At 43.0% G+C, this 15,579-nt stretch overlaps 1 protein-coding gene across 1 annotated transcript in view; it reads right to left on the reverse strand.

Annotated features, from left to right (window-relative positions):
• Positions 1 to 15,579, reverse strand: part of LOC130281670 (alpha-2-macroglobulin-like) — a 206,361-nt gene that overhangs the window by 168,574 nt on the left and 22,208 nt on the right. The window contains exons 2-4 of the mRNA XM_056529135.1: positions 13,552 to 13,653; positions 581 to 767; positions 82 to 241 (exon numbers count right to left, since the gene is read on the reverse strand). Coding sequence (XP_056385110.1) covers positions 82 to 241; positions 581 to 767; positions 13,552 to 13,653 — 449 coding nt within the window. The remainder of the gene's footprint in view (positions 1 to 81; positions 242 to 580; positions 768 to 13,551; positions 13,654 to 15,579) is intronic.

Below are 15,579 nucleotides of genomic sequence, written 5' to 3' on the forward strand. Positions count from 1 at the left end.
TCTCCGTATAAGACGCACCAACTTTCCCCCCCCCCCAGTTGTGAACATAACTTATTGTAAAATCACTTGACTTTTTCTTACCAGTTTGTCCAGGTTTGTACACAGGTTTGTCTGTTTGGACCAAAATTTTGGATTGTTCTTTTTTTACAAGAACTTTACTAGTGTTGGTGAGGGTATCCCCTAAACTTGTAATTGAAAGAGTTAGTTTGCCGACCACCTCATTTTCGTCAGGAATGGGAGCCTAAAAAGATAAAATGAATAAATGTGCGATGTAAAAAAAAAAACAAAAAAACAAAAACAGATCAATTGCTGAAAACTTTTTGTTTTTTTCCAACATTTTGGGGAATTTTTACTAACTGCAGCATTTTGATATGTCGCACGTTACCTAAACTCTTGCCATTTACAGTACACTAGAAAGTGTCTACTAATTACACAAGGAATACTATCTTAAGAGTTTTATTTGGTGGTACTCTTTAAGCCTCCCTGTTCAAATCTCTAGAAACTCAGTTTTCTTCATATATTTAGACTTGCCCCAGAGTATTCTTGTTGCTTTTAGGGATTTATTAAAGACCACTTTTACCTGTATGCTGAGGCAGGTGAATATGCTGTCTTGCTGAATGAAGTCCTTATCTATGAGTGTGGTGTCCTTATTATCCAGGTTTAGAGACAATTTGACATTTACGTCTCCTTCAGCTTCCTCCAATTGTAAACAGACATTCTCAGGATGCTGGGCCCGGAACTCTGATGGGAAGATGGCGGCAAAGTGCCTGGGAAGATGGTATAGAAAATAACTTACCATTACTGAGAGTATAGAAACATAGAATGTGTCGACAAGAACCATTCAGTCCATCTAGTCTGCCCCATATTCTATATACCATCAATAGTCCTTGTCCCCATCCCTTATGAATGATAGCTGAAGCTCTTTCTTCACTTTATCTGCAACGACACTTCTATAGGAAGGCGATTCCATGCATCTACTACTCTCTCAGTAAAGTAATACTCACTCATATTGCTCCCTAAACCTTTGCCCTCTAATATAAAACAATGTACTCTTGTGGTAGTTTTTCATCTTTTAAATATCCTCTCCTTTACTGTTTTGATTCCTTTTATGTATATAAAAGTCTCTATCATTTTACCTCTGTCTCGTCTTTCTTCCAAGCTATACATGTTAAGTTCCTTTAACCTTTCCTGTAGTTTTTTCCTGTAGCCCATGTACTGGTTAAGTATCTTCGTTGCACTCTCTCCAAAATAAACTATGTCCCTCTGGAGAGTCCTCAGTTCTGCACACAATACTCCAAGAAAGGTCTCACCAGTGCTCTGTACAAGGCATGAGCACTTCCCTCTCTACTGCTAATACCTCTTGCTATACACCCATGAGCGATTCCCTCTTTACTGCTAATACATCTCCCTATACACCCATGAGCACTTCCCTCTACTGCTAATACCTCTTCCTAAACACCCATGAGCACTTCCCTCTCTATTGCTAATATCTCTCCCTTAACGCCCATGAGCACTTCCCTCTCTACTACTAATACCTCTTTCTAAACACCCATGAGCACTTCCCTCTCTACTGCTAATACCTCTTTCTATACACCCATGAGCGATCCCCTCTTTACTGTTAATACCTCTCCCTAAACACCCATGAGCACTTCCCTCTCTACTGCTAATACCTGTTTCTATACACCCATGAGCGAGTCCCTCTTTACTGTTAATACATCTCCTTATACACCCATGAGCAATTCCCTCTCTACTACTAATACCTCTACCTATACACCCATGAACACTTTCCTCTTTACTCCTAATACAACTCGTATACACCCAAGCATTCTGCTAGCATTTCCTGCTGCTCTACGAGATTGTCTGCTTACCTTTAAAGGGGCCAATTAGGAGTTTCCTGTTGCAAAACAACATCTCCCAGCATGCCTGGACAGCAAATGCTGTGGAGGCATGCTATGATTTGCTGTTTTGCAACAGCTGTAGACACACTTTTTGAGAAGCACTGGTCTAAATTTGAATTTAACAGTCTTAAGAAACACTCTTAAATTCATATAACAGTATGAGCCATTGTGACAGATCTTAAGCATTTGAAGACTGTCTAGTCTAAGTTTGCACTTTCTAAGAATAAGACAGTTGTTACAATGTTGCTACTTTGGCATAATCTTCTGTTTTGGCTGATTGTGGAAAGTGTATCAAAATTGCTATTATGGCCCCTTAGTAGAGAGATGTACAGCCTCTGTGCACTATATATTGGACAATGGCCCAGATTTACTATTCCCATCCTGACAGCTTAATGCTTTTGCGACACAATAAAGTGAGCAAATTTTTTTTCTTTTTTAATTCAAAAGCATCAAACTGAATTGTGTTGTAATGGAAAGAACTGTTTTTTCAATATTTTTTTCTGTTATTAACCCCTTAAGGACTAATTTTCACCTTAAGGACTCAAAACAATTTTCGTTTTTGCACTTTCATTTTTTCCTCCGCACCTTCTAAAAATCATAATGCGTTCAATTTTGCACCTACAGACCCATATAAGGGCTTGTTTTTTGCATCACCAATTGTACTTTGTAATGACATTAGTTATTTTATAATCTGCGGTGAAACAAAAAAAAAGATTTGTGGGGTGAAATTATAAAGAAACGCCATTTTGCTCATTTTTATGGCTTCTGTTCCTCCGCAGTGCTTTTTTTTTTTGCAAAAAATAACACCTTATCTTTATTCTGTAGGTCCATATGGTTACAGGAATATCCAATGTATGAAGGTTTTATTTATTTTACTACTTTATAAAAATTATAACTACATGCACCAAAATTTAGTATGTTTAAAATTGTCATCTTCTGACCCCTATAACTTTTTTTTATTTTTCTTCATATGGGGCTACATGAGAGCTTATTTTTTGTGCTGTGGTCTGTAATTTTTATTGGTACCATTTTTGTTTTGATGGGACTTTTTGATCGCTTTTTATTTATATTTTTATGGTATATGAAGTGACCAATAATTCACAATTTTGGACTTTGGCGTGTACGCCATCGACTCTGCAGTTTAGCTAACTTTATATTTTAATAGTTTGGACATTTTACACACGCAGCGGTACCACATATGATTGTTTTTTTATTACATTATTTTATAAAAAAAAATGATGTTAAAAAAAATAGAGGCTTATTCACATGTATTCTCTTTTTTTTAACACATTTTTTAACTTCTTATTAGCCCCCACAGGAGGCTATACCACGCAATCTTTTGATTGCATACACTGATCAATGCCATGCCATGGCATAGCATTGACCAGTGTTATCGGCGCTCTGCTGCTCCAGCCTGCTGATCAGGCTTGGAGCAGTAGATCGCCGATCGGATGACCAGGATTCAGTTGAGGACCCTCCTGTTGTCCAGTAAGCTGATCGGGACATCGCGATTCTGTCGCAATAGTCCCGATCAGCTCCGCTGAGCTGCCGGATGGTTTTACTTTTACTTTAGATGCCGCGATCAACTTTGATCCAGGGGGCACTGGACGAGGACTGGGCCTTGGCCTCTCTCGATGCAGCCAAAGCCTTCGATTCGGTAGAATGGGTGTACCATAGGGAGGTCCTTCTTCGTTTTTGCTTTGGCCCTCGTTTTATCAAATGGGTGTCCATTTTATATTCATCCCCCCCAGGCTTGGGTGATTGTGAATGGCCTTTACTTGGACCAGTTTGTCCTGGGTAGGGGAACTCATCAGGGATGCCCCCTGTCGCTGCTTCTTTTTGTGGTGGTGGTGGAGCCCCTGGCCCTTCTCCTCCGCCAGGACCTTCTGTATTTTGGCATCACTATAGATGGGAGGGAAGACTGTCTTGGACACTATACAGATGATATGATTTTATTTATGTCCCGACCTCTTGAGACACTCCCCCATGCTATTTCTGTGATTGACCGTTTTGGGGACTTTTCTGGCCCACGTATTCATTGGGTGAAATTCGCTTATATGCCTCTCCAGCAGCGACCTGGACCTTCCACTCTCTGTGGCCTGGCTGTAGTTTCCCAATTCAAGTAGCTGGACATAATATCAATAGAGATTCCCCCCTAGATCTCCAAGTTAATGTTCTGCCCCTCCTGTCCTATGTCAAAACTAAATTCCGGGTGTGGGGAGCCCTGCCATTAGCAGTCCCTGGTAGAATTAATCAGGTGAAGATGATTGTCCTCCCTAAACTCCTCTATATTCTTGAACACTCCTCCAATCCAGTCCCCATGAGCTTTTTTAAATCCATTGACTCCCTTCTCCCACCCTTTATTTTGGGTACCAGTAGGTCCAAACTGAAACTTTCCACTTTGCAACACCCTAAAGACTTGGGAGGGGCTGCGCTACCTGACTTTAAGACATGTTTTTCAGCGGGCCAGGTGCTCTACCTTCGGCATTGGGTCTCTCCTGATTCCCAGCCGAATGTGGAGCTTCATGCCTCCTTTTTAGTGCTTAATTCTATGTGTGCCTTCTTAGAGGGTGCTCCCCCCCCGGACCCGCAGGCTCCTTCCCTTACATAAACTAGCACTACAGGTATGGCGCCAGGCGCAAACACTTACTTCCTTTACTGATATTAAGGATAACCTTCCCCTCTGGCACAACCCCCACTTTCCTCACTTAACAGACGCCCTGGACCCTCCCTTCTGGGTGGCACATGGGGTGGTTCAGTGGGTGACATTTATCAGCAGGATGTCATTAAATCTTTTATGCAGGTCTATGGGCTCACCCGGGGGCATTTTACAGATATTTACAACTCTGTCATGCTCTGACTGCCCAGTTCCCCTCCCTGAGACCTCCCATTTATGAATATCCCCTCATTGAGATCCTCCGATCCCAGGGACCGCGGGGCTTAATCTCTCTACTTTACACACACCTCACAAGGGCCAAGATAGCAAATACTACTGACTCAGTGGAGGCTTATTGGAAGGCATGCGTCCCTTTGCTTACTACGGAGGACTGGTCGGAGATATTGTCTTCCTATTTAACAGTAGTGATGAGCGGCATAGGCCATATTCGAATTAGCGATATTTTGCAAATATATGGATGAATATTCATCATATATTTGCGAAATTCGCATATTCGTTATATTCGCTCTTTGCTTTTTGCGCATATGCGAAAATATATGCACATATTCGCGAATATTGAGCCCTCCCTTCTTTAATGGTATAGGGAACTATGACTAGTGCATTAACTCTGTGATTTTTTGCCCCCTGAAACCAATTGTGGTCTATGGGGATCTCATGGCATGTAAAACGGTAAGATAAGCAGGACTGTCTTGGCAGCACAGTGGAATGGGAGACCACCACTGGTTCAAGTCCCGGGGTGAGAAAGAGTGTTACAGTGAAGCGGTTAAACTTTACTTTTCTGGAAAAGCTGCTGAGTTGCAAGCTGCTGAGTTGCCCATAGCAACCAATCAGATTGCTTCTTTCATTTTTCAGAGGCCTTTTCAAAAATGAAAGAAGCAATCTGATTGGTTGCTATGGGCAACTGCAAAACTCTTCCTCTACACTGGTTTTGATGAATCTCCCCATAAAGGGAGATTTATCAAAACCTGTCCAGAGGAAAAGTTTCTGAGTTGCCCATAGCAACCAATCAGATTACTTCCTTCATTTTTGAAAAGGCATCTGAAAAATTAAGGAAGCAATCTGGTTGCTATGGGCAACTCAGAAACTTTTCCAGGAAAAGCTGCTGAGTTGTCCATAGCAACCAATCAGATCACTTCTTTCATTTTGCAGAGGCCTTGTGAAAAATGAAAGAAGCTATCTGGTTGCTATGGGCAACTCAGCAGCTTTTCCAGGAAAGGAAAGTTAAACCACAACACTGTAACACTCTGTCCCACCCCGGGACTCAAGCCAGTGGTGGTCTCCTATTCCACTGTGCTGCCAAGACAGTCCTGCTTATCTTACTATTTTACATGCCGTGAGTTCCCCAAAGACCACAATGGGGCTATTGGTTACAATAAGCAAAGAATCACAGAGTTAATGCACTAGTCATAGTTCCCTATACCATTAACCTGTTGGGGACTAAGGGTGTATGCATACGCCCTTGCATCTTGGTACTTAAGGACGAAGGGCGTATCCATACGCCCGTGGAAATTTCGGTCCCCGAATCAGCAGGCACCCCGCACAAATGCCCGGGGGGGTCATCAGACCCCCCCCATGGCGGCGATCGGCCCAAATCACAGGTGAGTTCACACTTGCGATTTGCGCCGATTCCGGGTCATTACGGGTCTATGGTGACCCGGTGACCCGGAACATAAGGGGGATCGCGGTTGTCCATGACACCTACAATCCCCCTGAAGGGATAGGAGTGAAGTGGCAGAGGTGCCACCCTTCCTATCCCTGCTATTGGTGGTCTAGACGTGACCACCAATAGCAGATCGGGGGTGGGGGGGGTTAACTTTCGTTTTCCCCGTCCTGCCCACCCACAATAGGCGGGGCAGAACAGGGAAACCGAAGGGGACCGGCGCCGAAGATCCCCTTACCTGTCCGGAGGCAGCGGACGTCGGTGATCGTGCGGCAGAAGAGGACGGCTCCCTGGATCCTACGGAAGCCGGTAAGATGCCTAGCAACATCTGGAGGGCTACAGTGGTCTCTAACCTGTAGCCCTCCAGATGTTGCAAAACTGTTTGGGCATGCTGGAATATGTAGTTTTGCAACAGCTGGAGGACTGCAGTTTGAGATCACTATACAGTGGTCTCTAAATTGTATCCCTCCAGATCTTGCAAAACTACAACTCCTAGCATGCCCACACAGCTCTTTGCTGTCTGGGCATGCTGGGATTTGTAGTTTTGCAACATCTGGAGGGTCACAGTTTGGAGATCACGTTGCAGTGGTCTATAAACTGTAGCCCTCCAGATGTTGCAAAACTGCAAATCCCAGCATGCCCAAACAGAAAACAGCTGTCTCGGCATGCTGAGAGTTGTAATTGCGTACCTCCAGCTGTTGCACAACTACATCTCCCAGCATGCCCTTCGGCGATCAGTACATGCTGGGAGTTGTAGTTTTGCAACAGCTGGAGGCACACTGGTTGGAAAATACTGAGTTAGGTAACAGAACCTAACTGAAGTTTTTCCAACCAGTGTGCCTCCAGCTGTTGCAAAAGTACAACTCCCAGCATGCACGGTCTGTCAGTACATGCTGGGAGTTGTAGCTTTGCAACAGCTGGAGGCACATTGGTTGGAAAATACTGAGTTAGGTAACAGAACCTAACTGAAGGTTTTCCAACCAGTGTGCCTCCAGCTGTTGCAAAAGTACAACTCCTCAGTCAGTACATGCTGGGAGTTGTAGTTTTGAAACAGCTGGAGGTTTGCCCCCCATGTGAACGTGCAGGGTACATTCACATAGGCAGGTTTACAGTAAGTTTCCTGCTTCATGTTTGGGCTGCGGCAAATTTTTCGCCACAGCGCAAACTCCTAGTTGGAAACTCACCGTAATCCGCCAGTGCGAATGTACCCTAAAAACACTACACTACACTACACTAACACATAATAAAGGGTAAAACACTACATATACACCCCCTTACACTGTCCCCCCCCCCTCTAAAAATGAAAAACGTATTGTACGGCAGTGTTTCCAAAATGGAGCCTCCAGCTGTTGCAAAACTACAACTCCCAGCATTTCTGGACAGCCACTGACTGTCCAGGCATGCTGGGAATTTAGCAACAGCTTGAGGCACCCTGTTTGGGAATCACTGGCATAGAATACCCCTATGTCCACCCCTATGCAATCCGTAATTTAGTCCTCAAATGCGCATGGTGCTCTCTCACTTCGGAGCCCTGTCGTATTTCAAGGAAACAGTTTAGGGCCACATACGGGGTATTTCCGTACTCGGGAGAAATTGCACTACAAATTTTGGGGGGCTTTTTCTCCTTTTACCCCTTATGAAAAGGAAAAGTTGGGGGCTACACCAGCCTGTTAGTGGAAAAAAAAGAAAAAAATTTACACTAACATGCTGGTGTCGCCCCATACTTTTTATTTTCACAAGCAGTAAAAGGAAAAAAAGACCCCCAAAATTTGTAACGCAATTTATCCTGATTACCGAAATACCCCATATGTGAGCGTAAAATGCTCTGCGGGTGCACAACAAGGCTCAGGAGTGAGAGCGCACCATGTACATTTGAAGCCTAAATTGGTGATTTGTACAGGGATGGCTGATTTTACAGCGGTTCTGACATAAACGCAAAAACATAAATACCCACATGTGACCCCATTTTGGAAACTACACCTCTCACAGAATGTGACAAGGGGTATAGTGAGCCTTAACACCCCACAGGTATTTGACAAATTTTCATTAAATTTGGATGAAAAAAAAAAGTTTTCACTAAAATGCTGGTGTTACCCTAAATTTTCACAAGGGAAAATAGGAAAAAAGCCCCCCAAAATTTGTAACCCCATTTCTTCTGAGTAAGAAAATTCCCCATATGTGGATGTAAAGTGCTCTGCTGGCGCACTACAATGCTCAGAAGAGAAGGAGCGCCATTGGGATTTTGAAGAGAAAATTTGTCCGGAATTGAAGGCCACGTGTGTTTACAAAGCCCCCATAGAGCCAGAACAATGGACCCCCCCACATGTGACCCCATTTTGGAAACTACACCCGGATGTAATGTATTAAGGGGTACAGTAAGCATTTACGCTCCAAAGGTGTCTGACAGACAATTTAATTTTTCATTTGCACAGCCCACTGTTCCAAAGATCTGTCAAACGCCAGTGGGGTGTAAATACTCACTGCACCCCTTATTAAATTCTGTGAGGGGTGTAGTTTCCAAAATGGGGTCACATGTGGGGGGTCCACTGTTCTGGCACCACGGGGGGCTTTGTAAACGCACATGGCCCCCGACTACCATTCCAAATGAATTCTCTTTACAAAAGCTCAATGGCGCTCCTCCTCTTCTGAGCATTGTAGTTCGCCAGCAGAGCATTTTACGTCCTAACATGGGGTATTTCCATACTCAGAAGAGATGGGGTTACAAATTTTTTGGGGGGCATTTTGTCCAATTACCTTTTGCAAAAATTGTAAATTTGGGGAAAAAACTGCACTTTAGTGAAAACATTTTTTTTTCATTTACACATCCGATTTTAACGAAAAGTCCTCAAACACCTGTGAGGTGTTAAGGCTCACTGGACCCCTTGTTACATGCCTTGAGGGGTGTAGTTTCCAAAATCGTATGCTATGTGGGGTTTTTCTGCTGTTCTGGCATCATAGGGGCTTCCTAAATGTGACATGCCCCCCAAAAACCATTTCTGCAAAATTCACTCTCCAAAATCCCACTGTCGCTCCTTCCCTACTGTGCCCTCTACTGCGCCCGCCGAACACTTGACATACACATATGAGGCTTTTTCTCCTGTTACCACTTGTAAAAATTTGGGGGTCTACAAGAACATGCGAGTGTAAAAAATGAAGATTTTGAATTTTCTCCTTCACTTTGCTGCTATTCCTGTGAAACACCTAAAGGGTTAACACACTTACTGAATGTCATTTTGGATACTTTGAGGGGTGCAGTTTTTATAATGGGGTCATTTGTGGGGTATTTCTAATTTGAAGGCCCTTCAAATCCACTTGAAAACTGAACTGGTCCCTGAAAAATTCCGATTTTGAAAATTTTGTGAAAAATTGGAAAATTGCTGCTGAACTTTGAAGCCCTCTGATGTCTTCCAAAAGTAAAAACATGTCAACTTCATGATGGAAACAAAAAGTAGACATATTGTATATGTGAATCAATATATAATTTATTTGGAATGTCTATTTTCCTTACAAGCAAAGAGCTTCAATGTTAGAAAAATGCAACATTTTCAAATTTTCCTAAAATTTTTGAATTTTTCACCAAGAAATGATGCAAGAATTGACGGATATTTACCACTTCCATAAAGTAGAATATGTCACGAAAAAACTATCTCGGAATCAAATTTATAAGTAAAAGCATCCCAGAGTTATTAATGCTTAAAGTGACAGTGGTCAGATTTGCAAAAAATGCTCCGGTCCTTAGGGTGATAATGGGCTCATCCCCAAGGGGTTAAGAAGGGAGGGCTCAATATTCGAAAATCTGCGCATATGCGCATACATTTTCGCATATGCGGAAAAAACCCTGAATATTCGTAATTACGAATATATAGTGCTATATTTGCAATATTCGCGAATTCGCGAATATGCGATATTCGCGATTAAAATTCGAATTGCGAATATTCACGAGCAACACTATTTAACAGCCTCTCCAGCAGCCAATGACAAATTAATTCAGCTCTATATAGTCCATCATTGCTACCTTACTCCGGTACGACTTCATAGAATGGGACTGGTGCCTCCCGACGCCTGCCACAGATGTCACACCCCTAGGGCTGACTTTTGCCATATGATCTGGCAGTGTCCCTTCCTCCAGACGTATTGGCACAGTATTACAGATTTTATATCCTCTCTCATCTCCATCCCGATTCCGTTAGATCCCCTGATTTGTCTAATTGGTTTGCTTCCTGAGGAATATTGGCAACATCACATGAAGATATTTTTTGCGTGAGGCGTTGTTTTTGGCTAGAAAAGCAGTAGCTCTGCGCTGGATGGACGCCCGTCCACCCTCTCTTCCGCAGTGGAGGAAATTGGTTAATGCCATACTTCCTTATGTACAGCTAGTTTTTAAACATAGAAAATGCCCTGACAAGTTCTTTAAAGTGTGGGGAACGTGGTGTGGGTCACCTCTTACTAGATACTCGCCCTCTGCATTTACATCTCTGATGTCCTCTGGGGCTTTTGGTTCTCCATTTTAACCCCTCTTTTTCTTTTCCCTTTTTTTATTTTTACTGTCTCTCTTTTTATTTTTTTTTATTTTTTCTCTTTATATTTTTTCTCCCACTTTTTTTGTTCTCCATGAGTCCAGCCTGTGTGGCAAGGCCCTGTCTTTACATCATTATACCATGAGGTAGTGCTTTATGTTATGTTAAACTTATCAGGTTAGGTTTTCACTGATTGATTTGCTTTTCACTGTTAGAATTGTGTGACTTTTGTTGCCCTGTTTCTCTGTATTTTCAACACTGTTATTTTGTCGTACAAATGTCCACTTTGTGGAGCGGTTGAATATGCTTTTATTTAAACTTCAATAAAACAAGCAGTGGGCCGCAGTATAACCACATGGACAGTAATACAAATATAATAAAACCAAAGGAAAACACCTTGTGTATTTGTAAGAAACATGAGGGACATTTATCAAAGTTTGCTTATGTATTCCTTTTTTTAGTAATTTTTTTCTTTACTTTTTTTTTTTGCTTATGTGTGACTTATTTATCAACTGGTTTCAGCCTGTTGATAATTTTCTTTCACGTAAGCAATTTTTTATTTTTTACTTTGGTTGTAGCTTTTTTTGCTCCATGTTTGATCTGGAGTAAATTTAGTCAATTTTTAACCTTGTTGTGACTTTTTTTTTGCGCAGTTGCGACTGTCGCAGTTAATAAATACCAGACTACCCGTAGCCCATTTTAAAATTATTACTACGTAGTTAAGTTTTGGGAAACTTGCTTTTCTCGCTTTCCAGACAAAATGTCGCATGAAAAATCGCGTAATCGCAGGTGCGACATTTGTGCGACATTTTTAGTAAAAAAATGTAACTAATTTGCTTGATAAATGCCTGTCCTTGTTATCACACACTTAGTAAAATCAATTTCCATGTAGCACGGACTTTTTCATTGCAGAATTAAAATGGTATTTCAGGAATAAAAGAACAGGCCTTTTTTCTTTCAAAGACAGAGCCCTATTTGTCTCCAGTTTGGGTGTGGTTCTGCAGCTCAGTTCCATAAAAGTGAATGGAGCAAAGTGTTAATACCACACCCAAAGTGGAGACAAGGAGGGCGCTGTCTTTGAAAGAAAAAGGCCTGTTTTTTTTATTCCTGGAATACCCCTTTAACAACAAATAATCCAAAAAGTGTTTTAGCCACAATGTAATACAGTATAATAAAGACAAATACATTCATAGTAATATATATCAAGGTAAAGAACCAATAATGTACTTACAGCTTTGCTTCAGATGCCCCGAAAATCTGCAATATGACCAACCCCACACAGAAGGCCCAGTGCCACATCATGTACGGTAGGTGTACAGGGCAGTGTACTCTGTGCTGCTGTCTCAGTATTTTATAGTATCTTCACATTCACAAATAGCATTGAAACCCAGCCCACCTAATATTTGTTAAGCACTGACTGGTCAGCTAAAGGCTTTGAAAAGATTTCTCAGAGAGAAAAAAAACAATGTGAGCTTTAAGCTGTTTAACCCCACGAGGACTCACAGCACAATAGAAAGTTATGACAAGACTTCTGCTATAATATTATTTCTATCGATCGAAACAATTAAGGTAACAATTCAACAACTATCTTTGTGTGTATGTTCTGTTTTAAAAAAAAATTGACTGGTTCTCTAGGACTTAAAGGGAAACTGTCACATGTTCACTCCTGCGCTAACCGCAGGTACTGACGGATGATGCGGGGGACGCTGATTCATATGATCCCTATCTTGCCCGGATCTGTTTGGCCGTTCGCCCACAATCTTAGTTTTTCTATATAGGAAAATGTGGCGGTAGCTGGCACGGGCGGGGTTTTCAGGAGCCTAGTAGCACTGTGATGTCAGCGCCGCCTTTCCGCAGTGCCACCAGCTTGTGAATATTCATCCCCCCTCCCTCCAGCTCTCCCTCTCCCCACCGCTCCTAACTGGTCTTCACTGCGCATGTCAGGAAGCGGCACGTGTGTAGGGAAGACCAGTTGGGAGCGGCGGGGAGAGGGATGATGAATATTCATAAGCGGGCGGCTCTGCAGACAAGCGGCGCAGACGTCACAGTGTCACTAGGCTCCTGGAAACCCCGCCGTGGCAGTTACAGCCACATTTGCATATATAGAAAAACTAAGATTGCAGGTGAACTGCCGGACGGATCTGTGCAAGGTAGGGCTCATATGAATCAGCATCCCCCGCACTATCTGTCAGTGCCTGTGGTTAGTGCGGGAGTGAACATGTGACAGTTTTCCTTTAATACTAACTGGATATGTTTTGTAGTAAAGACTAATAAATTATTATGGAATGCTTCTGAAAAAAATGATGATGAATAGCATCTATATTAGTGATGGGCGAGCTTTTGACATGTTCAAATCGCAGGTTTTGCCAAATTTTTCAAAAATTCTCAGTTCGATTTGGCTTGGTCCGACGCATACCGTTTCTAACACTGCCTAACAGCTCTAAATCCCTGTCTAACATTGTTAGGAATGTATTCAAGTAGTTTTAAAGTGTTTTTAAAGCTCAGTAAGGCTAAGTTTCCACTTGGTTTTTTACTGGCAGTTTTTGGAAAACTGCCACTGCAGTTTTTGAGCCAAAACCAGAAGTGTATTCAAATGGATCCACTTCTGACTTTGGCTCAAAAACTGCAATGGCAGTTTTCCAAAAACTGCCAGAAAAAAAACCAAGTGGAAACTTAGCCTTATGGCGACATGCGGTAACCCATCGTAACTAACAGCTTCTTTAATGCCCTCACAGATTTTTTTGGCTCATTCACACTAAAATAAAGCAGCATAAAGTATCCTTGGTTGTCGGTAAATGCCTGCAGGCGTTAAAATGCATGTGGAGGTATCGGAAGCTGCAGTGACTTTTTCCAAGCGTTTCACAAATTATCCCATATTGGGAGAAGCAACAAGTTTTTAGCCTACCAAATGAAGTTCCGACCGCGGCTGTAAGGGTTAAAACTGCCGGGACCGAAGTTTACTGTGATACAGCCGAGTCCCTGCCGCGATCTCGTGGGTGCACTGGGCAGCACCCACGAGAAGAATGGCCGAGTATAGACGTCCAGGTGTGGGAACGCCCGCCAACCTGGAAGTCTATACTCGTCCGTGGTTGTTATCGGGTTATACTCCTCCTCATCATCCTTCACCACTTCTCTCAGTAAGAACTTCTAATGTGTGAATGTGTCCTTCTTGTTCCCTCTCAGCACATCCACCATGATGCCCACCATGACTACCACCACCAGTCCCACTAGTTCTATGCTTGCCCACTGCATCCCCCTGTACAACCTCGCTGACACACCCCAAAGGCTGACCATGAAACAACTCCTCCCTGTGGCTAGTGCTATCCTTCGGTGTAGCAGTAGGGGGGTGACGCAAAGACAGAGATGAGTAAACAGAGCATCTAGGATGAAAAAATCCTTTACAAGACATATTTTTGGGGTATTTTTAGTGTGCGGCTATGTCCCAAACAGGAACATATGTGTGTTTAAGGAAACTAATGATATTCACAAACACTTACAAACATGTTTACAAAGCAGATGCATGTCACTTGCACGCACTTTTTACTTTGCTGCTATCACACAACTAGAAAACGATAATGTGTGTTTGAGGAAACCAATAATATTAACAAATACTGTGTTAACAGAGCAAATGTGAATCACTTGTACTCGCTTTTTACTTTGCTGCTATCACACAACTAGGAAGATATAATGCGTGTTTTAGGAAACCAATAATATTCACACACAAAAAAAAAAAATAGCCAACACAACTAACTAATACACAGATGGGACCCTAACACGATTACTCCACTTACCTTTGCTGGGCATATAGAGGGACATTTATCAATGTTTGCTTATGTATTCTTTTTTTTAGTAGTTTTTTCCTTACTATTTTTTTGCTTATGTGTGACTTATTTATCAACTGGTTTCAGCCTGTTGATAATTTTCTTTCACGTAAGCAATTTTTACTTTTTTACTTTGGTAGTAGCTTTTTCTGCTCCATGTTTGAGCTGGAGTAAATTTAGTCAATTTTTAACGCTGTTGCGCAGTTGCGACTGTCGCAGTTAATAAATACCTGACTACCCGAGGTCCATTTTAAAATTATTACTACATAGTTAATTTTTGGAAAACTTGCTTTTCTCGCTTTCCAGTCAAAATGTCGCACGAAAAATTGCGTAGTCGCAGTTGCGACAATTTTGCGACAATTATAGTAAAGAAAACCTGACTGTTACGCCTAGCGCTCCGGGTCCCCGCTCCTCCCCGGAGCGCTCACGGCGTCTTTCTCCCTGCAGCTCCCCGGTCAGTCCCGCTGACCGGGAGCGCTGCTCTGTCATGGCCGTCGGGGATGCGGTTCGCACAGCGGGACGCGCCCGCTCGCGAATCGCATCCCAGGTCACTTACCCGTCCCGGTCCCCTGCTGTCATGTGCTGGCGCGCGCGGCTCCGCTCTCTAGGGCGCGCGCGCGCCAGCTCTCTGAGACTTAAAGGGCCAGTGCACCAATGATTGGTGCCTGGCCCAATTAGCTTAATTGGCTCCCACATGCTCCCAGACTATATCTGCTCACTGCCCCTGCACTCCCTTGCCGGATCTTGTTGCCTTGTGCCAGTGAAAGCGTTTAGTGTGTCCAAAGCCTGTGTACCTGAACCCTTGCTATCCATCCTGACTACGAACCTTGCCGCCTGCCCCCGACCTTCTGCTACGTCTGACCTTGCCTCTGCCTAGTCCTTCTGTCCCACGCCTTCTCAGCAGTCAGTGAGGTTGAGCCGTTGCTAGTGGATACGACCTGGTTGCTACTGCCGCAGCAAGACCATCCCGCTTTGCGGCGGGCTCTGGTGAAAACCAGTAGCCTCT

Source organism: Hyla sarda, chromosome 7 (genome assembly GCF_029499605.1).
Source record: "Hyla sarda isolate aHylSar1 chromosome 7, aHylSar1.hap1, whole genome shotgun sequence".
In the NCBI taxonomy this organism is placed as follows: domain Eukaryota; kingdom Metazoa; phylum Chordata; class Amphibia; order Anura; family Hylidae; genus Hyla; species Hyla sarda.